General features: G+C 39.9%; 2 protein-coding genes across 2 annotated transcripts in view; one reads left to right on the top strand and one right to left on the bottom strand.

Annotated features, from left to right (window-relative positions):
• cdh23 (cadherin-related 23) overlaps positions 1-25,409 on the top strand; it is a 225,637-nt gene that overhangs the window by 178,580 nt on the left and 21,648 nt on the right. The window contains exons 28-36 of the mRNA XM_079686560.1: positions 532-592; positions 4,992-5,140; positions 5,558-5,693; positions 6,843-7,231; positions 7,561-7,662; positions 7,967-8,116; positions 8,924-9,052; positions 9,399-9,527; positions 9,697-9,924. Of these exons, the coding sequence (XP_079542686.1) occupies positions 532-592; positions 4,992-5,140; positions 5,558-5,693; positions 6,843-7,231; positions 7,561-7,662; positions 7,967-8,116; positions 8,924-9,052; positions 9,399-9,527; positions 9,697-9,924 (1,473 nt within the window). The remainder of the gene's footprint in view (positions 1-531; positions 593-4,991; positions 5,141-5,557; positions 5,694-6,842; positions 7,232-7,560; positions 7,663-7,966; positions 8,117-8,923; positions 9,053-9,398; positions 9,528-9,696; positions 9,925-25,409) is intronic.
• Positions 10,750-24,448, bottom strand: vsir (V-set immunoregulatory receptor). Its single transcript, XM_079686562.1, has 7 exons — positions 24,178-24,448; positions 17,645-18,061; positions 17,126-17,176; positions 16,925-17,035; positions 16,664-16,691; positions 15,992-16,167; positions 10,750-12,693 (listed from the first exon to the last, which is right to left on the bottom strand). The coding sequence occupies exons 1-7, from the start codon at positions 24,263-24,265 to the stop codon at positions 12,656-12,658; spliced, it is 909 nt and encodes a 302-aa protein (XP_079542688.1). The 5' UTR covers positions 24,266-24,448; the 3' UTR covers positions 10,750-12,655.

Raw genomic sequence — 25,409 nt, 5'->3', positions numbered from 1 at the left:
AGAACTATCAACTATTGTCAGTCTGAAAAGTAAAAAATAACATTGTTATGGTACAAGTTTTTTCTTTTTCATTATACTTTTTCAGTGGAACACTAAAGTATTTACAAAACTAAAAGTATCCACAACAAACACAAATGATACTCATACATAATAAAAAAGATATAATGCAATAATTATTATTATTTAAACAAAAACAAAAATAGGCAAAAAGAAGGGAAAAGAAAAGAGACACAAAGAGTATAGATGAAAGTATATTGTGCTACTTTATTATTATAAATGGTTTCGTCATTAGAATGGATTATATTGTCTTTTAAGTTTGAAGAAAGCTGTTCCAGGTGTTCATGATCTGTTTAAAGATTGAGCTTGTGGTTAATTGCTATTTTAGTATTGTCTTCGCAATTGATTATGGTACCAGTTGCACATGGAGATGTATGTTTTTCCAGTTTTTTGTTTAAATATTGTAGTTTTGTTTGTTTGGTGTCTGTCAAGTTTTATGCAATAACAGCTGTTTGCTGGTGTTTGTCTATCCAGGTCCAAGCTACAGATGCAGACCAGGGGGAAAATGGCGGGGTTCTGTATAGGATTCTCACTGGTAAGTGTTGCTTAACTTTGATTTCCCTCCATATGGCCTTCACATATGGTCTCCTCTCACAAATAAATAAGTGAAAGAGCAGGCTCCAAGTAAATTAAAGCATTACATTCATTTTGGTAGCGTTGGTAATCCACGTGTTCAAAATGGGTGCAAAACACAGAAACATTTTCAGAACATTGTGTTTTATTAATTATTGAGGAATGGTTTGATGGTTGATTTAGTGTTTGGCTTAATGATGGTTAAAAGGATGATCATTTTTGTTTCACTTCCGTGCTTCGTTGAGTTGTTTTCCTTATATTCGTTTGTTGTATTTATGCTGCTATAGCGTGTAAATCATGGTGTAAATGCGTGTTTGAATTTATATATACAGTCTATGGTTTGAATGTATGCCGTTGGACCCCAGGAAGAATAGCCAAAGCTCATGTTAGTGCTAATGGGGATCCTAATGAACAAAATAAAGACCTTTGGTGAATCAGGCTTATCTGGCAAAATTCTTCTGATATGAAAAGTGTTTCAAATGCAAAAATTCTAATGTAAGAAAGCAGTCGGTGTTAATAATTCAGATCTTACCACAGTAAATATATACCATTTGTGACAGGTTCTTAAATCAAGTTTAATTTTCATTGAAAGCCACTTAAATTATCTCACCCAATTCGCAAATGCCAATTGCCTCTAAATAATCTGTGTATCTACCGTCCATTTGTTTTTCTTTATTAAACGTAAACGTAAGAGCGTCTGAGAGGCCTTTTTGCTTTTTACCTTACTAAATGGTCTAATGGTCATTGGAGCGAGGGGCGGGGCGAAACTCACGGAAGTGATTTCAAAACAAAAGCACTCGTGTGCTTGGAACTGTGATAATATTATAAACAAGGTGAATTTAGAGATGACAACGAAAACAGCCAAGACACATTTTGAGCCCTGAAAATTAATGTTACTAAGGGCTGTAAATATAATAAGTCTATGTCTAAAATGGACAACATTGTAAGAAGATTTAAACTACAGCGATTCTGCACTGCGGTCAACTCAGCCGTCTTTCAAGTTTGTTTTTTCAAATCAGCAGCTCTTCATTTTTTTTCCTGCTATATTCAATGAGTGATACACATATTCTTTACCACAAGTTCTTAATAAAACTGACACTGTTGGACTCGGTACTAGCCAGAAATAAAATGAAGTACTTTTACCGTGTACTTTGTGAGTAATCCTCTGTCAGAGTCCCCTCCATAGTACATCATGCATGTTTTTCTGCTATCTTTGATGAGTGATACAAATATAATGTTACCATTAGTTCTTAATGAAATTGATACTGTTTGACTTTGTATTAGTAAGCCTACTACTTACAATACATTGAAGTACTTTTACTGTGTATTTCTTGAGAAATACTCTGTCAAAGTCCCCTGCTGAGAACCAAATCAAGCCACTTCTGCTAAGTTTGATGAGAGAATTATTCTTTGTTGCCATTAGTTCTTCGTGAGATTGATCCTGTTGGACTCAGTACTAGTGAAACTACCCCCACAAGTACTATGAAGTACTTACTGTGTACTTTTCCAGTAATCCTCTGTCAATGTCCCCTCCTGAGTACAAGAATGCATGTTTTTATTTTAATAAGCATTAAAAAACATTTCTTCCTGAGACTGATATTGTTGGACAGAGTATTTTTAGGGGATATGGTGGACATGATATCAGCAATACTTCCAGTCAGTACTCCGGCAGCAGCATTTTACACCTTGGAAAGTCTTTAGAGTCTGGCCTGGATAGCTGGTCACAAATATCCTTCAGCAAAGTGACACATTTAACTGTAAAGTCCTTTTCCTGCACCATTTTAAGGCTTCAAAACAGGTATTTTTACTGTATGTGTTTGGAGAAATAACACAATCAATGGCCCAGAATTATACTTTATAAACTGAATCTTGTGGTGCTTGAAAAGATACACACTGGCTAAGCCGGCCAGGATATATATATGCCTTTTTTGGAGCCCTTTTTTGCAATATTTATTCAAATGTCACTAGTTATTTAAACAAACCACTATCTGAGGATAATACAAGCAACCATAAAACGCCTTTATCTGGAGAGCCATTGAAGCCCATGAAGAATTTACCCTTCCACAAATCTTTTCATCTGCTGTATTAATGAAATTGCCACGTGTTTTCAAATTCAAGTTAAGGCACTATCTGTGCAGAACATTAAAAATATTCTTCATTTGCAGTATTTTATTTTAAAAGTGTTCAGAAAGACTGCATCAATTATATGCTATATATCTATATAATATCAATATTGTTATTAACTTCAACCAAAGTCAATTTAAATAGCGGGCAAAAATGGGGTAATTACCATGGATGTGGTGTTTGATATAGTTTACGTTCAATTCAATCTATTTTAGGCAGAAAAACGTATATAGACTAAACCTTTTTTAATAATTTACTATGATTTAGAACGTTTTTTGTGAGAAATCATTTCAAAAGTAAACTTTTTTTCCTTTTCTATTTAAATTTGAAATGTTTGCACACAACATTATTAATGTATACATTTTTATCATTTTAAAAAAATTATGAATCCATTTATTTTATTGTATTTCCTTGAGGCTGGGGAAGATATCCAGCATATAGTTCAACATGCAAATATTGTAATACAAGTAAGTATATAAGTATAACATGGACAAGTAAATAAAATAAGTTTAGTAGTTTTAGATTTATTTTCTCTCACCTTGTAATTACACAATCAAACAATCTATAATTTAGCTCTGGCCTTCACTCACACATTTTTCGAAGCTCTATTGACTGACATGCAATGACTGGGAAGAATCTGAGAGGAATGAACTAGGGTCAGAGAAATAATCCTATTTGAAAGACAGCAGCTTCATAAGAGGCCAACAAGAGTCACAAGTGTTGTCACTTTGCTGAAGGATAGTTGTGACCAGCTATCCAGGCCAGACTCTAAAGCAGGGGTCTCCAACACGTTGTACCGGTAGCTCGCAAGCCCTCAATAAGTAGCTCGCCAAGCAAATCCAAAATGTAAAAATACACAAAAAAAAGGGAATGTAATTAAAATAATCTACCCTATGCATAAACGAAACCTCAATCATAGCGAATTCTATCTACTTACTACAACTCTATATCTATCCAACACCCCTCCTCTCCCCACCCCCCACAATGAATATCAACCAATCACGTTCTTGCAACAGTTTAAAAGGGGAGTGATTAGTAAAATATGCATAAATAAAAAGAAAGAATGCTAACTATAGGTAACATAAGATAAGAATAAACAAGTTTAAATGATTTGTTGTTGGTTGTGTTCAAATTCTAAAGATGTTTGGATTATTGAAAAGTATACAGCTCCCTTTCATCTGAGTGTTGAGAGCTGTATCCATCAATTAATTTTGTGCTCAAAGTGCACCAGATTGATGCATTTAACTTGCGTGCCCCCGGACCCCCCTAGAGGATGTGAGGACCCCCCCCCCAAATAAAGCAGGTTAAAAATAATTAAATTGCATACATTTTCTTTTAGTAAACACTGCAAACGGGTCCCACTGACCCAAACAGCACACAAAGGTTAAAGGTAAGCATATAATAATGTTAACATGTGCTAAATATATACACTACAAAAAACAATAAAAAGCAGCTCACGACTTGTTTTATTTTTTGAAAGTAGCTCTCATCCTAAAAAAGGTTGGAGACCCCTGCTCTAAAGCCTTTCCAAGGGTAAAAATGCTGCTGCCGGAGTACTGACCGGAAGTATTGCTGATATCATGTCCACCATATCCTCTTAAAATACTCAGTCCAACAATATAAGTCATGTGAAGAAAGGTGTTTTAACGCTTATTCACAATAGCAAAGAAACATGCATTCTTGTATTCAGGAGGGGACATTGACAGAGGATTACTCAAAAAGTACTTCATAGTACTTGTGGGAGTAGTTTCACTAGTACTGAGTCCATCAGTGTCAATCTCAAGAAGAACTAATGGCAGAACATTTTTTAACAAACTCAAGAGACGGCTGAGTTGACCGCAGTGCAGAATCGCAGCATAGTTTAAATCTCCTAAAAATGTTGTCCATTTTAGACATAGGCTTATTATATTTACAGCCCATAATAACATTCATGTTCAGGGCTCAATATGTGTCTTGGCTGTTTTCGCTGTGATCGCTAAATTCACCTTGTTTATAATATTTAGTGCTTTTGTTGAAATCACTTCCGTGAGTTTCCCCCCGCCCCTCGCTCCAATGACCATTAGACCATTTAGCAAGGTAAAAAGCAAAAAGGCCTCTCAGACGCTCTTTCGTTTACTTGTTTAATAAAGAAAAAGAGATGAATGGTAGATACACAGATTGCCTCTAAACCCATAAATTAGATTGAATGTTTTACTAAAATGTGTTTTCTCTTGCTCTGACTCTCCTTCTCCACACAGGCAACAGCAACAGTCTGTTCAGCATTGACAGGCAGAGCGGGCTGCTGACCAGAGGCCGCAGGGCGCTGGACAGAGAGACCAGTAGCTCCCATGTGTTGGAGGTGGAGGCCTACAACAGTGACGAGGGCAGCATGAGGAGCTTCGTCAGGGTGAGGAAGAGGAAGAGGCTGTAACAAGTGCAATTGTCATCCAGTTGCTTCATGCTTAACGTGTAGCATAATTATTAGGAGATACCTCCTTATTTCTATTTTTATTTAGAGTTCTTCAAATTTAATTTTGTATCACTCTCTGGCATAGGATTTTCTATTTGGATTAATAATGTTCTGTTTTAGCTTCTTTTGATAGAGAATACATGTTTCTACATTTTAATGAAACTGTTCTTGTATTTGAAAATGGTCCTAAATCCCAAAAGATAATTTGGCAAGAAATGTGGACTTCATAGAGCCCCTTCAGTGGGCCTATAATGTCTATGGTACTATTACGTAATAGTTACAAAACAAGGCCCCTCCCAGAAAGTATGAATAGGTCACAAAGATGTTAATGTGCCACATATCCTTCCTCTGCAGGTGATCATTTATGTTGACGATGCCAATGATGAGGCCCCCGTGTTTACTCAGCAACAATACAACCGTCTGGGCCTGAGGGAGACGGCTGGTGTCGGCACCTCTGTGATTGTGGTGCGAGCCACAGACCCAGACACTGGTGAGTGCAGCCTCAGATCAATCTAAAGACCTGAGCGGAGGGAGTCGTGTCAGTTCCTGTTGATCAGTATCAGCCATAACACTAAAATAAATATGTTGCTGACTGTGGCCACTTCTGCTCTGTAGGCACTCCGCAGTTGTTTACAGTTCACCACTTATCCTGACACATCCGTGTACCACTCCAAAGACCAACATCAAACCTCTTTAACACATCTGTTTAACAGGTGCTATATCTAATGTGCCTATAAGGCTTTTTGGGGTTTCCCTTTCCTGTAGTGTGTTATCTAGGTTTTTGTGCATGTAAATGGTCTGCAAAGGCTAAAATCCCAAAGTTCCCTAAGAGGTAGTGTCTCTCCCACACTCCCCCCCCCCCCCTGCCTGAAACACCTCCATTGGACCCCTTTGTTTACTTACTGTAGCTAACACTTGTGCTTCTATTGGCTAGCTCTCCAATCCATTGTACTTAATAGACTAAGGCAAAGGACATTTCTAAGCAGTTGACCAATCACAACAGAGCTGGCCAGCTAACCAATCAGAGCAGACTGGGCTCTGGTTTCAGACAGAGGGTGAAAAGAGGTGCTGCAGCACAGGCAGTTTGAGAAAAATTAAGACCTTTTTGAACATTAAAGTAAACATGTCACAGCGGAAATTCAAAAAAACACGACGTTGTAGCACTCAAATGTGTCCCAATGGCTTTGATGACCTGCTTTGTCATGGAAATATGTCACATTTATTTATGTGTAATTGAATTACATTATGCTCTTTCATGTCTCCCCAATGCTGTATAACATGGGTCCATACATAAATATAAAAATTGGTCTTTACTGTAACTGACATTTAAATCTTTACTTCTGCTCCACAGTACAGACTTCCTCTTTTCACTTCCCGTGGTGTAAAGTGTTTCTTAGACTCCTTGTGATACATCTGGTGCTGTGACATACATTTTCCAAAACATGAGAGCAAGCTTATAACTAAGATAAACACAATAGTGTTCAATCAAATATAGAATAGAGGAAGCTGTGCAAAAACGTTACAAGATGTGTCAAGTTGTTTATCCCAGTTACTGTGTTACTACCTCTCACAAAAGTTTGCAATTGCATGTTTTCAGACTGGTTATTGTAAGCTTTTCCTATCCCTTCATCCCACTCAGGTGATGGTGGAGCCGTTGCTTACGCCCTTGTGACCGGCTCAGACCGCAAGTTTGAGGTGGATGTGAGCACTGGCCTGATAACCACTGTGGACTACCTGGACTACGAGACCAAGACCACCTATCTGATGAACGTCTCTGTCACTGACCAAGCCCCCCCTTTCCACAAAGGCTTCTGCACCGTCTACGTCACGCTGCTCAATGAGCTGGACGAGGCCGTGGCCTTCTTATCCGCCGGGTACGAGGTTTCGCTTGGTGAGAACATCGCCACGGGGACCCAGGTGACCCAGGTGCAGGCCCAGTCAGCTGACAACCTGAACCAGTTGACTTACCGCTTCGACCCTGACACGTCGCCTTCCGCTCTGGCCCTCTTCAAGATAGACAGCGTCACGGTGAGTTGGAGGAGCAGTGGAAGAAGATATTAATACAATGTACGTTTTTGTTCACTTCCAAGACTACACCCACCTTCTGCCAAAAATGCTTCATCCATTAACCAGTGTGTGATTCAATAACACCTCTCCCCCTGTGATTTAAGATTTCCGCTGTATGAATGTAAACTGATCAAAGAGCTTGTTTGCTTTGAAGTCATTTGATTCCTTTTGTAGATGAGGAATGGGATGTTTTCTGTTGTGGTTGACTTGTATGATACTGTTAGTCTATGGCTTTGTTACATTAGTAGACATCTATCTAATAGAATGTAACAATGTGTGTGTTGTTTCAGGGCCGTATCACAGTGACCGGCCTGCTGGACAGAGAGAAAGGCGATATGTACACCTTGACTGTTGTCGCTGATGATGGAGGACCCAAAAAGGACTCCACTGTGGTATGCTTTATTCTGAATTTGATTATTTAATCTCCCTTCTTCTGTGTACAACGTTCTTTTTAATACAGTGTGTGTCATGTTTACTCTGTTGTAGAAAACCTAATGGCATTCCTCTTTCTGCATTCTGATTTTATTCATTGCATCTCTCATTGGAAGTGCAGAAGGTAAGACTTCTGATCTTTTAAGATGAAATGTATTCATCTGTATGATTTTACTTTCTTTAGTTATTTCATATATCGCAAAGGTAAGTATTTATTTGATTTGGAAAGTTATGGAGCCCATATTTTATATTACTTCTATACAGGTTTCGATCACAATCCTGGATGAGAATGACAACAGTCCAGAGTTTGACATCACATCCGATACTTCAGTGGACATCCGAGAGAACACAGCCTTGGGGAAAAAAGTGGCAGTCGTGCTGGGGAGGGACAGAGATGCTGGATTAAACGGACTGGTGAGGATAAATAAAAGAAAGATGGAAACACATGGACCAGTGAGAGATTTAATTATAATGTGTGACTCTTAAACATAAATGAATATACTGCTTTACAGCAATTAGCCAAATGAATAACATCACAAATCACAAACATATTCCTGGAACTGAAAACGATGCCAGATTGTACAGCTTTTAAACATAACATGTTGATTTAAATGAGGTCAACTACATCAGCCAAGTATGTTTAAATGAGGAACTTAACTCTGGCATTTCCAATAACAAGTTCAGGAAGTTTAGCACCACATTTTTCTTCTTACACTCTGCATGTGTTACTTTTCTCCTAACCAACACAGCCCCTTGTGTCCCTCAGTCAAAAAATGCAGTTGCATTACTTGGGTATTTGTCTCCTCTTGGTTCTGTTACTCAATGAGGGGTCTCATTTGTGCTCCCCATTTATTCTTTAACATGTGCTGTGATTTATTCTGGATTTATAACCTGCACAGCCACATTAGGGTGGTCCTTAAAATTGAAAGTCGGAAAGTCCAAGCTCCAAACCCCAGAATTAAATTCCGACTTTCAATTTTAAGGACCCTACGTGAGGCTAAACTTCAAGGTTGATGAGGGAGGGGTAAATGTTGTTGGAATTTGAATAAAATTCACCAGGAGAGTTTTCTTGACGAGTATAACGAATTCCGGTGGCTGGAGCTTAAAATAAATGAATTCAAAAAATGTACCTCTCACGAAGGACCACCCTAAGCCAACAACTATCTTATTATTTTTCTCTCTCTCTCCTTTGTCTTATTCTGACTCATTACTCTCTCTCAGGTCAATTTCACTCTGGTGGCAGGCAACATGGAGGACGTGTTCAAGATCAAGACTGTGAACAACACCTATGGGGAGGTTTTTGTCAACGCTCCTCTGGACAGGGAGTCAGTAGACCGCTACCTGCTGAAGGTCAGGCAGCAATCCACATGTTATGATGATATCACTCACCATAAAAATATATATTTATGGTCATATACACATTTAACATTTAAACCATAACCTTGAATAACTGTCCAACATCAGCACAAAAATAACCCGATGCCTTGTAACATTTGTTTCATGAAAAAATACTTTGTTACAACATAGTCATTTGAGTTTTAGACAATGCAAGTAATGTGTTGTAGTTTTCAAACTCACATGATCATATCAAAATATGAATATACAAACATAAAGGACAGCACTGTGTTTTTATGAGGCAAGGTGCATGTCAGACTTACTTACTAGTATAAACCGGTGCATGTGTATGTTGTTACAGGTTCGTGCCATTGACGGTGGCTCACCTCCTAGATACTCTGACCACTCCCTCACCATCAACATCCTGGACATCAATGACAACGCACCTGTCATAGAAAGCTTGAAGGGCTACAACGTCAGCATCAGTGAAGTAGGGATGCATTACCACATTTTAATTATCCACACATGATTTACAGGTTTCTATTGTTTTGTATGTATCTAAAGTAATGTAATCAGTTCTAATTTGTGATTTGCACAATATTAACAAATTATTCACATGGTTTGTGTTTTTGGCCTTCTTTGTATTATGTGTATTGTAGAATGTTGGCGGAGGTACATCAGTGCTCCGTGTGATAGCTACAGACCAAGACATCGGGCCCAACGCCATGCTGTTCTATTACATCACTGCTGGAAATCAGGACCTGACCTTCCGCATGGACCGCGTCACCGGAGAGATGGTGACACGGCCGGCCCCCCCCGACCGAGAGCGCCAGCAAGAGTACCGACTTACTGTCACTGTGGAAGACGACGGCACGCCACCTCTGTCGGTAAGATACAGGCAACAGCAACCAAAACGTTCTTTGTCCAACTTAATACACCCTTTTTCACAAAGTCAAATGCAGAAACCTCTACAAAGGGATGACTTCCTCTTGGCAAAGAGGGGTCATTTGGGGAATCAGCATCACATCTTCTAAAAGAGCCCTTCTTTCGCGGTTGTTGTACAATCTGGAAGATGTAATTATTCCAGGGAGGCTGTATACTATATATGTTACCTGCCTTTTTCTATACCTGCCTTAAATCAAGATACAGCATAAATTAGATATGAAACAAACTAAGACATGCCCAACAAATGAAATGCAATGGTTGGTTGATCTTCTGTAGTAACTGATCAGCTGTGAAGGCACAGGAAACAACTTAGTTTGTAAACAGGAAAGCCACAAGTCATATTTCCATGTCTCTTTTCCTGTTGTCTGTCTTTTTTTAAAGGCTTTTGAAAACAGGTTTATGTTGCACCTGTGTTATGTTTTAAAACCGTAGGATCTGTAGAACCAACCTATAATAATACAGCTCTTGTTAATGTAAGATATAAAAACAACTGTAAAAAAACTGGAGATTAAATATCCAGCAACAGGCACCCCCCCTCCTCCCATCTAGCTCTGTCTCCTCTCATAAAGCAAGATTGTTTTATCATTTTCTCCCCTCAATGCCAGTCTCCCTCTGGTGTGCACCATCTTAGAGGCACACAAGCAGAACAACCTTGTTCCGTCTGTAATGGCTCCCTAGGCATGAAGTGCAGCACAGCCTTGTGTGGTGATAGTTTTGGAGACCCGCCAGCTGAAAGGAACAATGATTTCAAAGACTAGACACATGGCTTTAAGGTTTTAAGAGCTCCACTTTATTATACAAGCTACAACCAACGCTATTTAAATGCAATATAAACTGTAAAACAAAAAGGCTATTGCAGCACTCCTCCATGTCTGCGTCCAATGCAAGCTTTGTACAGTATAAAACATGCTTTCAAACATTCAGATGCAGAATTGCATGCAAGTATGCACACACAGACCACCAAACCACAAACCTATTCTTGAAGCTTCAACCCAAGTACACACACATACACACATACTCAAATTCACACATTTAAAAACCTTGATGCCACTTTTTATCAAAGAATTCAAATTTAAAATAGAAAGATACCCTGTCCTACTTACCTGCTACATATCATTTTGAGATGATTTCCGCTAAGCACCTGCTGTACACATTTAACCTCAATATGAAATAACCACCAGCGGTTTCTCACAGTCACACACAGCCTACGTAATAGGCATTCACATAACAGTCATTACCAATAACTTCTTGTTCTCTCTCAATCGACCTCAATATGATATGGTTAACAATTTGAATGCCATTAAGCCATGTTTGCTTAATAGTATTTACTCGTTAACATCACATTGCATGCTCACACATATGAATGAACACTTATATACACATGTTGTCAATTAAACCAAATAAAAGAAGACAAAACAGTGTTGAGATGGCAGTGATTAAACAGCTGGCAGTTCTATGATACTGTTTACTTATAGAAATCTGTTACATTCAGGACAAAAATAATCATCATTTTATTCATGATCTCTTAACTTTACATGAGCAGGAATGAGATTCATGAACAATTATTAATACAAAAACATTTGAATGTTTAAAGCCACTGTGAAGTGCTGCGTTTCTGATAGTAGGAAGTAAGGAGAGTATTTAGAGCAGCAGAGGTGACAGTAACTGAGGTAGCAAAGAGGGAAGAGAAAATAAGCTGTGGTCTAGTGGAATGATACAGAGGAAGTCTGTAATGCTTTAAAAACATTTTCAACTTGTGAATACACTTTGTATCCTCCTTTGGTATGAAGCTATTGAAGCACTTTGCTATAAAGATAGGGATCATAGAGAGCCTTTGGTAACTTACTAGAAAAATAAATATGAATTGTTGTATTTTACTTTCGGTCCTTTTGGTGTTCCTAATGACCCCTTGAAGAGTTTAAGTGATTGTCATTATTTATTGGACATGGACTCCATTATCTGACAGCCAGTGATAAATAATATGTATTCAACGTCGTAATGTAGGAATCGTTATGTTTACCAAATCCTTCTACGTCTTATATTATTGGATCGTTTCTTTGAAAGTTTCATCCATCAAATGGATTATATCAATTTGGTCACGTTATTGAGATTATTGTCATTTACTTTCTACCACATAATCGTATGTTTGGTTGTCTTTGCATCCGCACCACAGACAAACCGCACCAGAGCAGATTGGGTCTGCACCAAATTCAATCACAGAGTGCACACCAGCCTAAATAAACGACACAGACAAGCAAATATCATAGTTTGTTTAAACTAGGTGCTCTTTGAATCCACAGAACAAGTTGTATCCCTTTTGACATGCCACTCCTCACACGGTGGACCCCCATCCCCTCTGGATTTTTCTCAAGCAGCGGGCACCTGTTGGTCCCGGAGTCATTGTCAGTGTGTAGACGTAACATCACGCACAAACCAACATCTCAACTGCACACCGGCAGAAGTTTGCTTTTGGCCTCCAGCTGTTGTTGCAGGTGGAAATTGTTTTTAAATAAAAACGGCAGTCTGGTCCCTCCAGCGGTCCAGACAATGTACAGACGAAGATCCCAGCAGAGGTTATTGTGAGACAGCTGATAAGGGCAACATCGCACTGGAGGCAGCAAAAAGAGGAAGAGAGTAGCAGGACTGTTTCCAGGTCAGCAGATTCCAGCCCCTTTAAACCTGCATGAAGTCTTGAGTTTCAAAGATGGTGTCTGTAATAGAGAACAGTGCATGTCAGAGAGAGCATAGAGAAGGCAGTGGGTGATCTACGTGCATCAACCCACACAAATGAACATTTCATGTCTTTGTGCTGATCTTTGAAAATGTAGATATGTGGGAGTTAACATCTTAAATACTGCACTTCCTGCCCGAAAATAGGGACAAATCTTGTCAAAATGCGCACGATAGCATTTCTTTTTCCATTCCTCTTATTCAAATGAATAGTACAAATAAACAGAGACCAATAGGTTCCTCAGAATAAGATGTTTTTGCTTGGAGCCCATTGAAAAGCAGAACAAAGAGGCTGTGGTTTTTGTTGCGAAACACTGACGATAAGAGGGAACCGCTGCAAGTTAAATTCCTCAAAGCTAAAGGTCAGCGAGCCAAAAAGATGAACAAGGCATCTGAAATGTGGATTTTATTCATGCTACACAGAACCACAGACAAGAAACAACGCTTCTGGATCATTTTGAAGACCGATAAAGGAAATAAGCTTACACTACAAAGATGAAAGATATCAGGGGTTTGATGGTTTTATGAGTCAATTACATACAAACATAGATGTAGCTAGATATGAAACCAAGACTATTCTATCAGGGCCCAATGTTTAAGGTCACAGGAACAGCATATGCGATGGCTAAGGGTTGCTTTTCAGACTTGTTTTGTTCTTTCCTCTGTACCATTATAGACACGGCTGCCAGGAAGCAGGGCAATCCAGCTCAGTATGCCTGGAATGTCTGCACAGGTGCCCCGGGAATCGGTAGAAAAACACTCAGAATTGAACCTCTTCACCGTAACTAATGTTTCAGTATTATTTCAAGTCGAGTCTGAGCGAAAGGCTGAAGGGCCCATTAGTGTTAAATGAGAGTGCTGATGGGTGGAGAATGACTTGCGAGTGAGGCAAGACAAGAATTCAGTGGATGACAGCATAAGAAGGAGCTTTCAGTTGTGTGGGGGAGCAAAATTAAATTCCTACACAGAATATTTGTTAGTCATATAAGACTCAACGCAGCTGTTTTGAGTGTGAGCGTGCACTTTTGCACAAGAATGTGCGCATCCTCTCCGCCAACACTTTACCACACGCAGGACGTTTCAGCAGAAACGCAAAGCCATGGTTCTTCTTTGATTGCATCAGTTTTTTTAACATACCGGTTGTGCATTTGGAAATTGGTATTTCCAGAACTCCTTGTGCAATACTGTTACGTGCCTCTAGTCAAGTTCTTTAGTCATTGTAGTATCAAACAAGAATGTGAAGGAAGTCAAGTGTATGCATTCAGAGTGAAGTCACTAAGTTGTGACTTACGATTAGATATAGTACACACTCACAGCTTAACTTAAAGTGAGTTATCTCATACGCTGGTTTTTATTGTGTTATGATGCTAGTCATAATGAGATTTTGGGGAAAACCGGTAGCTCGTGGGCAGCTTTTCAGTAGCTCGCCGTTCGATTATCGATTATAGCGTAGTAAGGTTGCTTCTTGATTTTTGGGCCGCGGCTGGACAATAACGTTTTTTTATTTTAGATTTTTTTGTGTCACACGAATATCAAATTGTTCGCTGACGCAGAGATCAAGGAACAGACGTGACAGCGGCACAGCGACACCACACACGGAGCAGTCTCCTTGCTCCACCAACACCAGTCCAGAACCAACAGCAGAATGACCCGCTCTGATTCAGGCCCTGTGGCTGCGGCTCAGAGACACAAAGGGAGGGATTTGTGTTTTTTGAAAAACACTCATTATCGTCATGTCAGGTTTTTGGTGGATTTAATCAAGTCTTGGATTGCAGAATATGAATGTCCTCTTGCTATTTTCAGTTGATAAATACTTGTGTAAAGTTTGTGAAGGCAGGAGGAAAGCTTCCGCGATCACCGTCTCCTCTCCGTTCCTCCAAACCCCGCCCCCCCTGAAAATAATGAGTGAAAGGCTGATAGTGACCCGATTGAAACTTTATTATTCAGTTAATCACTGATTGAGATATGATTAAGCCAACTTAATCTCATACATTGATGGGATTTATGTAACAGTAAGACAGAGAATGTAAGTGTGCACCCACATGCACTATTTTTGTTTTTATAATGCTGTTACACTCCTGTTGTCTGCTGTGTTCAGACTCAAGTCATGTGTGTGATGCCACATTCAAGACATTCAGTGTCTTTTTTTTAACAGAAGACCGTAGCTAGAAGCTGCAGCTAGACTGCAGAAGTATTCATTCTTTGTTTTTGAGGATGGAACCATTTCACACACAGATATAGGGAGGCTAGACCTACACAATTGATTTATTGTGGTTAATAATTTAATGTCAAGACAAAGAAGAAGAAGAAGAAAAAGATGGCGGAACTGTTCAGTGTCAATCCAGTGGAAATGGAAATGGAGGTTATAAATCTCCAAAATCATGTGCAGCTTAAGTCTCAGCAAAACTCACAACATTTCTGGAGCCTTGTAGACCCAGAAAAGTATAAGAACATTCACCAAGCAGCACTGAACATGTCTGCTTTATTTGGCTCTACAGACCTTTGTGAAGCAGCTTTTTCTGACATGAATGTCATGAAATCTAAATAAAGAACAAGACTGACTGATGAACATTGAAATGCCTCTATTAGAGTGAACCTAAGTGGGTCCAGCAGACCCCTCTATGGCGGTCTCCATGCAGTGCCATTCATCTCACTAACTGTAAAAAAGAGTGAATGCACTTATTTTACACATGTGTCATAAGATGCTTGTACGGTGGTGATTAAGGACATTTATGTGAATTTCAGTGATGCACTAACTATGTGGGTCATAATAATATGTGAGACATTTTCGTTTTCTTGGACCTTGATGTGAAGTTAAGATTTTTTATAAGCTTTAGGTATTGCAATTTCACACGTGTACAAAAGTAGCTTCATTCAACTGATGAGGGCTATGTGAATAAATGTAAGCGATGCGATGGAAGTAGCTCTTGGCCACTTTCATTTTTTCAAAGTAGCTCTCAGATGAAGAAAGGTTGGAGACCCCTGCTCTAAAGGCTAAGGAAAAGTGCCTCAGCGCATTTTTATCTCCTCCAGATAGGGCCAACCTTTACCAAAAGAAGAACAGAAATTGGTCACAACTTCTGTTTTTTAGAAAAAGACATTTCTACTCTTCTACTGCAGCATTAGTGTCCATGTCCATAAGCTTGTATCAATTCCTATATTTTGGCCCTAGTATCGTGTTCCCTTTAGTATGAGTTGCTTTTGTTTTGTCAGGTTGTGTGTGTGTGTGTGTGTGTGTGTGCGTGCGTGCGTACGTGCGTGCGCGTGTGTGTGTCCTACCTTCTATTGGGAAGAATACATCCCCATGTGCAGGAGGAGAGAGGGGGGTTCCGGGCTCGGACAACAGGTGGCGTCCTGTCTCTGAGGATTGCCTGGTCATGATTTGAGAAACTGTCCGGGTCTTAATCTGCGGAGATCCTCCAAGAAACACAGGGTTCTCATGTCCAAGAGCCTCACTGAAAACATGCAAAGAACACACCACAAAAGGGAAGCATAACGATGAGTAAGACATTGCCAGAATGACCCAATAAACTGTTTCAACACTTATCTGTTGCTCAAGACCTCAAATACTCAAATTCTTCCTGTTGTAAGCCATTAAACTGTCCCCCACTGCGCTGTTGAATAAGCTATCAGATTTTCCGCTAAATAACATCCATTGTTACATAAAATAACATACTGTGTACAGCCAATTAAAGACTGCCAATGTTCTGGGCAGAAGTCCTTTTTGTAGTAGTGTCATGTCTCAAAATGACTCTAGTAATGATTTGTTGATTTACTAAAGCTGTTTCTAGACCTTTACCAAACAAAGGTTCATGGATATGATGCTTATTTTGGTCTAATCTACCTAGTGGAGGAAAACGGTTGTCTGTATTGGAATATCCATGCACTCAGTGTAATTATTCTGAAGAGCAGCTGTGTTTTGAACCTCGCCTAGACTGTGGGAAAACGTACCTGTCCATCCTCACCAGCTCCTGTGCACCTGTGAGAGAGGAAATAGGAAATGGGCCATTGTGAGTGAATTGAAACGGAGCGGAACACTTTAGATAGAGTGTGAATGGGCTTCCTACTGTGTGAACTACTGTACAGTTAATCCAACTCACGGACAGGAACCATGTGTCAGACAAAACACTATGAGGAGCCCAGTGAGAAACATTTATATTTGACCCATAGCATGGATATGGAAATGAACTAGTGTGTGTGTGTAATACTTACGTCTACTCGAATGGCTGCTCTGCCTCTGTTTGTACACAAGCACCATAATAAGAGGCAGGAAAAGCAGAGTCAAGATGAAGGCTGCTATGGCCCCGGCCACTGGAGCGAAGCCTTAGGGAAGCAACAGAGGCTGTGTGTTAAACCAACAGTATACCCAGCCAGTCATATATTTGCTATGAAGGCTCGAATAAGGTGACATACCTCCAGTTTGAGAGGGATCCTGGACAGTGCAGTTTAGAGATCCATTGCTTCCTGGAAAGAAAAAAAGACAAATACATTATTTCTCACATGTAGGAAATCACATTGTTGGATTAGTCTGTGTTTTTTTTAATTGCAACATCAGCAGTTTACAACATGATAACTTACTACAAATTCACAAAGGGCTGGGCAATATAAAGAAAATCATATATCACAACTATTTTTGATTTATAAACATTTTTGGACGATATTGTAGTATTGACAATTGATGCTTTCTCAAAATATTTACACAATGAGTATTTAGATAAATTATCATCAGTAATGTGGATTCAATGACTAAGAAGGTTAAGCCAATTAAAATAACTTTTGGAACAGGATGGTAAAATATGAAAATTACTTAATGCATGAAAAGACAACACTTTGATACTACGATATCCAAAACCAAGACAAGTCTAATATCACCATATTAAAGTGATATATATCCCAGCCCTACATTCACACCCATACATTTGATGTGCTTACGTGGTGTTACTTGGAGGGTGATGTGGCTGTGGGGTCTCTGCACGATGGTGCCGTGTCTGTGGCCCTTCTCTATGTCCAGCACCATACAGCAGTAACGACCTTGGTCGGCGTGGGTCAAATTCTGCAGAACCACCCAGAAGTTGAGCTCTGATGATCCAAATTTAAGCCCTGCCGGCAAGCTGTGGTTGCCATGGTTATGACCGCCCACGACAATATGGCGCGGGCCTGTCCGTCCCGTACACTGCTGCTCTCTGTGGGGGGTGTAGAGCCAGGCATGCTTCAAGACATCATTGTGGTGCAAGGCGACTCCTTTCTGGGAGCACACCATCTGGACCGTAGTACCCTCGGGACAGATGTAGTTCAGGTGGGTCGCTGAAACACTGAGGGTGGAGTGGGCATGGGACATCTCGCCTTCACCTAAAGAGAAAATACATGTATGAAAGGATGTAGGTAAATCATAAGACTGTTTTATCAGCTTTCGTTCCCTCGGTTAGACCTTTCAATCAGACCTCCCTGTCTGTGTACCACCACTAAAAGCTGTCCAGTGAAAAGGCAAGAGATGATAATGTTTTAGAACCTGCCAATCCTGGTGAAGGACGTGCTGTTTGTATGCAGTAAAAGCTACAGGAAGTGCCTGCAAAGCTCAACACAGGGAAGCTATCTTTATTAAAATTACAATTATAACCAGAGGAAAGAACTACATGGCTTCTAGATTTTCCAAGGAACAAAATCCAAGAGATTTATATTCTGAATCTGCATGAAACATTACATACCCTTGGAATATTACAGCTTTCTGTTAGGAGATTAAAGTTTGGTAAAGATATAGCCCTGATAACATAAGATACCCTTAAACATTCAAACAGGAAATTGCTTGGTAAATCACATTTCCATTCAAATTATTTGGTTTTTGGTTTGGGTTAAGCTGTGTAGGATCAAGTTCATGACTGGTACCACGAGTCGTAACACAAATAACCACATTGCAAAAACTAAATAAAGCAACTAGCAATCTCCACGTGGATTCAAGCCGAAGTCAGACAATTTCCCATGGGCTATTTCTGCACACAACGTGCGTCCTTGATTTCTGTGCATTTTGAGACAGCACAGTTTGTTTCCAGTTCTGTTTATTCATACCGTGGTTAAAGATAGTATAGTCTTCTGGCTAAAGTAAATAAACTAACCCCCAGTGGGATATAAATTGCCTGTTCCTCAGAAAGTGACACGCAAGCCAATTTATACAAGATCTTGTGTTAAACCAGGGAAATTCTTGAAGTTGGACTGAGGTTTTTGTTTTAAAAATGTCTGCAATAAACACTGACGGTTGCTATGTGGTATCATGCAGGGGGGGTTGCAGAGAAATAGCTCTTTGGGTTTCAGAAAGCAAAGATTACCTGCAAATACCTTTTCTGTACATTCAGGAAACCAAAAACTCAGCTGTGAGATGTTTCTTTACACATTGCACAAAACCTCTCACTCTGACATGCAACCTTTAACCACATCCTGTTCTGACTTCTTTACTGTGGCAGTAGAATGCACCAATAGATGAACTCTTTAATGTGTGCGCTTAGTGATTATTTCAATAAAGCAACACAATTAAACAAAATGTTCTCCGGCTAAACAGTCTGAATGCACTCTCCACACATAAATGCAGTTCAACATCACAATGCCCCAATATTACGCAGACCATAATAGAGCATCAACAGACATAATGACTGACTTATATCCAGGATGAAAAGCAACAGGACAACTCTCTGTCTGCTTAAATAGATCAATACCATTCTTTGTATGCAACAGATTGTGCCTTAGCATCCAAGAATGCTTAGCACTGCAGAAATGACAGGAAGGCTTTGTGTGAATCACAAGTATATATGGGGGTGGACTGCATGAAAATGTAGTTTTGCAGTTTGCACCAGGGATAAGAGATTTTGCACCAAAATCTTGTGTGACTGGTGAGTGCCAGGAACTGGGGAGTGGACTTCCTTCCTAAGTCCTCCCAGCCAAGGGAACACTGCTCCCACTCCTCCATCTCTGGCTCCATACCACTCAAGACTACATTTGAAGGGCTACAGCTGCTGTTGCACGCACTGATCATTTTAAACAGATTGAACCTCTACCCACACCTCAATCTGTAATGATGTCACTGCAGGTGTTTTCAATCTTCCGTCAAAAGGCACAGTACATGCTGCTACATCACAGATTGGACAGCAACAAGCTTGAAAGTCTATTTTACAGAACAACAGTCTTTTGTATAAGCCAGAAGAAATGAGGAAGCACATAAATTGTTTTTGTATAAATGTCAACAATAGAGTAGTTGCTTTTCATTCTTCTGATTAGGAGATTCAGTAGCTGCCCACAAAATGACCTTTGCTATTTGATTAGCTCTGCAAGTCTGCATATTCAGTATGCATCCGGTGTATTTGTCAAACAGTGAGAGGTAAGGGCCGTGTTCCTGTGTGTGCTTTGAGCGCTGCAATAGCCATTGTGAACTAGGAAAAGCAATAGGAAGAGCAGGGAGGGCGATTAAAGTGAAACTGTTGCCCCCACGGCTGTTCCGGCCTGCGTGGTGGGACAATGGGGGGGAGGAAGCCCTTCTGCTCTCCTGTTTCACACCCGCCCCGCCCACTCCCTGTTTCCTATTTTATCACCCTTCAATGGTTTGAGAAGCCCTGATTACACTTGGAGATGGGTTTCAGAATCCGGTTTATATGCAGAAACACAGAATATTCTCTGGTGTATTCCGCATAGACCAAAGAAACATTACTATAATAAAAAAGATGTACGATTCAAACTTTTAAATAAAAAAGTTAAGCGGGAACGTTAAAACTATATTAGTGAATGTGCAAAGGTTCACATTATTTACTTAGTTACCAATTTGAGAAAAATACAAACAATGAAAAAAACATAGATATGCTACCTTTGAGAGAGTATTTGCTGTTTTTTGTTGCTGTGTTGTTCGAATGCCTTTGATCTAAAGTGATGAATCCTGTAAATGCACAAATTTAATTTGAAAATATATGCATGCAGTTAATTCTCACTTAAGCCCGAGAGCCAAACCAAGTTAATGCTAGGTTGTCAGCTATGAAACCCCGTTATACCCATCAGATTTATTTCAGGTATGGTTTACTGACAAGACCAGACCTTATTAAAATATTTTGTATGTTCCTTTTATCAAATGTTGTGCCAATTTGGGTGGGGTTACCACAGTGTCAGCACTATCTCAACTGTCTCCCTGTTGTTTATGGAGGCGTGTGGCGCAGTGGTAGAGCCTTGGTGTTGGGATCAGGGGGTAACAGGTTCAAACGCCACTGCAGTCAGCATGTCGTTGTGTCCCTGGGCAAGACACTTCACCCCAAATTGCTCCTGTTGTGATTGCCCACAGTATTGAGTATGTAAGTCGCTTTGGATAAAAGCGTCTAACAAGTAAAACCGACAGCTTTGCTTCGCCTCGGTCTGGAACAAACAGGACTTCTTCCACTTGTGTACACCACACATCTGTGTTTTGGCTCCATTATGGATCTAAGTTTCCTCCTCTGATCTCGGCTCTCAGGATCCTGATAGCCCCTCAGGGCCCAGAAACAGGCCTTCCTTTGTTTTAAGCTTGAATGCCACCTGTTTAGGAAATGCCGCCTCTGACAGCTTTTACATAGCAACATAGCCTGAGTGAATTAATTAAACATGTCTTTATATATTTGTAAAATGCAGAGTTTAACCATTTATACTTATTTACTGCAAGAGTAGGTTGTATTCTCTTCTGTTTTGAAGAAGTGGAGACTACTAACCAAAACATACTGGTAAATCCGCTGTCCTTTCACTTGCATCACTTCTCTACCTGTGTTTGTACAAGCTGCCCCCACTTGCACCTCAAACTCCACCCTCTTTCACACCTAATGTAATGGTAATGATTATCTAACTCATTACAGGGTGTTAATGAAACCAGCAGGAGGATCCCAGATTAGCCCCGACACAAACAAACACACACACACAGAAACTGTTCAAGAGTTTCATTTAAAGCTTGTGGCATGTTTCTGCAACACAAAGTGATCAAATGTGGCACTACAGGCTCTACCTTAATGTGAACAAGGAAGTTGTTAAGGGTCAATGATGCCGGTCACTATTCTCAGGTATCCATGACATTCAATTACAGTCGTTTGATGAGTCTTTTACTTTGGGAGCCAATTTGCTAGAAACCTGTTTGTGTTTGTGTTCTTTAAATAATGGGAACACTCAGTTTCTCATAGTTTTAACCTTCCTGTTCCTCAAACATTTAGCCATTTCACTTAAGGATTGTGTAATGACAGCCTAACATGTTTACAACATAATTGTTCATTTAACTGTTGCAACAAGGCAGCGGAAATGTTGTTTTGAAAGTGTAAATGGGCCTTTTTGTAATTTTGAAACACATGCACGTCCATCATTTCAACAGAGTGACTTAATTGGTATCAACTAGTTTGCTAGCTTCCTCTCTCTTCATGGATCCTGTCTCTTTTTTAATAATGTGATGATGTTGTTAAATTGTTTCTTTTAGAGACACACATTGGATTGTTACTAACCAAAGATAGCTGTTCTTCTGTTTTGACTAGAAGCAGAGTCAAGGCTCTGTGAGTTACTGGCAATGTTGTATCCTTGGGCTGTAGGCTATAGATAATCACCAGTGTGGGAGACACAACGTTACCAGAAGGCCACTGGTGTTTGGGTATTTTTTAGTCTTACTCACTGCATGTCAAACATCAGACACCTTAAAAATCAACACATATTTGTCAGACATTTACGTTTTTAAAGATCTTACAAGGTCAAAGAAGAAAGAGGGGGACTCCCCTTCCACCATTATCTTCCTATTACTCATGTATGCAGTATGCCCACACAACTGCTGCACATAAACACCTACAGACTGTGTGTCCCGGGCCAGGCCTGTTCCTGTCGACTATATTGATGCTGCACTCTTTTAATGATTTATTCATTTAGTACAGTGGATCAATGCAAGCTCTGACAGTACAGGAGGAGAAGCAGTGTAAAATGAGAGTGTGAGCCTAAGCATCCTGTGGACTTTATTGAGCATGTTTTGACTGTGCTATTGTCCTTCAGGGAGTTGCATCCAAGGGGAAGAGACTAGAGGCGCTGATTATTGCCCTGTTTATCCCAAGTCCGGTTTTGTGGAGGAGAAAACCATTATTGGCAGGGTGGCACACACAGCTGTTGTCTTATAGGCTGGAAGGAAGGAAACCTCCAAACAAAGAAGATACAACAGGCCAAAGGGAGGGCACTGTGAAGTCCTAAAGTTAGACTTTAGTCTTTTTATTGCAGCCTTCAAGTTTACAGGCCTGTATAAATATCTCAAAATACAATCTACTTTAAAACATTACAACACAGTCTTCAAATTAGTTTTCAATTGGCATCTTAGTATCTGCAAACATTTTCTTTAGATTTTGTCCATGATGGGTCAGCCTAAATTTCAGTAAGACCATTAGTTGCCTTTGACGGACTTATCTCCAGAGCTTATCTCAAAAGACCAAATCCTAAAGTGATAACCTCAGCGAGGTCTCCGAGGCGTTTGAAGTGCAGCAGCCCGGAGGCAACAGCTGCTTCTGACTTCTCCTCCTGCGTCAGTTGCCTCAACTTCAAGCAGTGCCAAAGTCCTTGAAATAATAAATTCCCGCATTTGATTAGAGCTCCCACGAAAACGCGAGATTTCTGTAAAATGTAGCAACAACATTTCAGTCGGAATATGTAAATTACTGGAAACCCCTGAACGCATCCTGTGTAGACGCACATAGCGTAGGAAAGCGTTCTTGATGTCATGTTGTGTACGTCGGCTAAGTTGTGTAGGTTTACATTTCCGACCATTTTAAGACTCCTCAGTCTAAAAACGACAACGACCACTGTCTAATTTGCGGCGGTGTTATAAAGCTGAGTTTAGAGTGGCTTTACACTCCACTACATCCCATGGGGTGGGGCTTTAAAACAGCTTCACACCAGATGTTCCGTCTCAAAACAACAACAGCAGCGACCGAAGCAAAGCTTAAAACTGTGTTCCCGGCAAAAATGTTTACAGAGACAACATGCATGTCAATAGAATAACAGAAATATGCACGTGCAGTATTTGTTCTTCTTAAAAGCATGCAAAATGAGCCAAAAGACATGTTTAATTCGTGCACTTGGCTACGAATAAGTCAGACAAAAGTTTCCGTCTGTTAAATTGACCGAAGTTTCAGGTAATATTAGCCATGTGAAATAAACATGATGGCTGTCTTGACACCATCAGGCGAATTGAGTTTCTATTGGAAGTCAATTCATACATTTATCCCGCTATATTTCAACGCAACTTATATTTCAACGCAACGCAACTTTTACACATTAAAATGTACTGAAAGATAACTTAATCTAGGCTATCTTTAACCATGTGTCAATGAGTTTCGTTCCGTACCAAAAACAAATACTACTGTTCCCCATCAATGAGCTCAATTAATTGGTTTGTAGAATTGTCAACAAGTTCCCACATGCCATGCCGCTCAGTTAGGAACTGACCTCCACTAACTTACCTCCACTAATGCAGAGCAAAACGGAGAAAACCCAAAAAACTGACTTCTTTCCCCAGAGTGATGTCCGACAGAGTAGTCCCCTCTCCATGGCTGTCTGGATGTTTAAAAACAAAACAAAAAGTAGCAGAAAAGTGTTTGACTTATCAACTATAACTGGCTTACTGGAAAGCAATTTATCTCGCTTAAACTATGCAAACTCTGCTAACGCTACACCAAAACACACAGAAGTGGTTGACATTCCCTTTTCTCAAAGTTGACTTGATCCTTCTGAACTTTGAATCGCAAAGCAACGTGATACCAGGCATCAGCTCCTCCCCTTCTGTCAGTCCCTCTCTCTCTCTCTCTCTCTCTCTCTCTCTCTCTCTCTCTCTCTCTCTCTCTCTCTCTCTCTCCCCTCTCTCTCCCTCCCTCCCTCCTTGTGCCCCACCCCCATGAGTGTAGCAGTGATGGAGACAACTTTCAAAATCTAATTAAATACATAATAATTACACCGGAAAACATTCTTAGTCCTGGTTTTATAAAAATGTAATTTGATAGGTACTTTACACAAAATGCTAATCAAGAATTCTGAGTGTTGTTTTTAAAAGGTTTTCTAAAGCTTAGTTTAGAAGCGTAGGCATCACTGTTCAAAACGTTTCCCATAATGCAACTTAATTTACCTTTCAATAGAGCCCCCAGTGTAGTAAATGCTGAAGCACTTTTTGATAACATCACAAGAGGTATTTCTTGACTTGACAAAGCTTCTCCAGAATGTGTTAGTCTAATTCTAATTATTTGTCGTCTTTCACTCTCTTAAACACTCATGAACATACAATTTACAGCTTATTAATGTTGTGACATTCCAAGGCCTGTTCTACCTCTAACCGTCACAGCCAGTCAGTTGGACTGGGAGGACAACTCGGGGTGGGGGGGGGGGGGGGGCAGGGAACTAGGAGGTCCGACTGGTGGAGCAGGAACTGATTTAAAAACCTGAATTCCACATGATGATACTTTTGCTTTTGTATTAACATTTTTAAATGGTTTGAAATGACTTTTTAGTTATGCACTTCTGTCTTCTTTCCACTTACACTGCAGATTAGCAGCGATCACTGCTAATCTTAAGATTTCCTTTTGGTTTTCTCAAGATATCTACCCCTGTGTCATAAAGAACACTCCTACTATCTTTGCTCATCGTCCAATGTTAAATGAACCCTCAAATCATGTTTCAACATGCACATAATGAGTGAAGACAG

The sequence above is a fragment of the Notothenia rossii genome (genome assembly GCF_949606895.1).
Source record: "Notothenia rossii genome assembly, chromosome: 6".
Taxonomy (NCBI): domain Eukaryota; kingdom Metazoa; phylum Chordata; class Actinopteri; order Perciformes; family Nototheniidae; genus Notothenia; species Notothenia rossii.
Note: the sequence above shows the minus strand (reverse complement) of the source record. Positions and strands in the feature narration are given on the sequence as shown.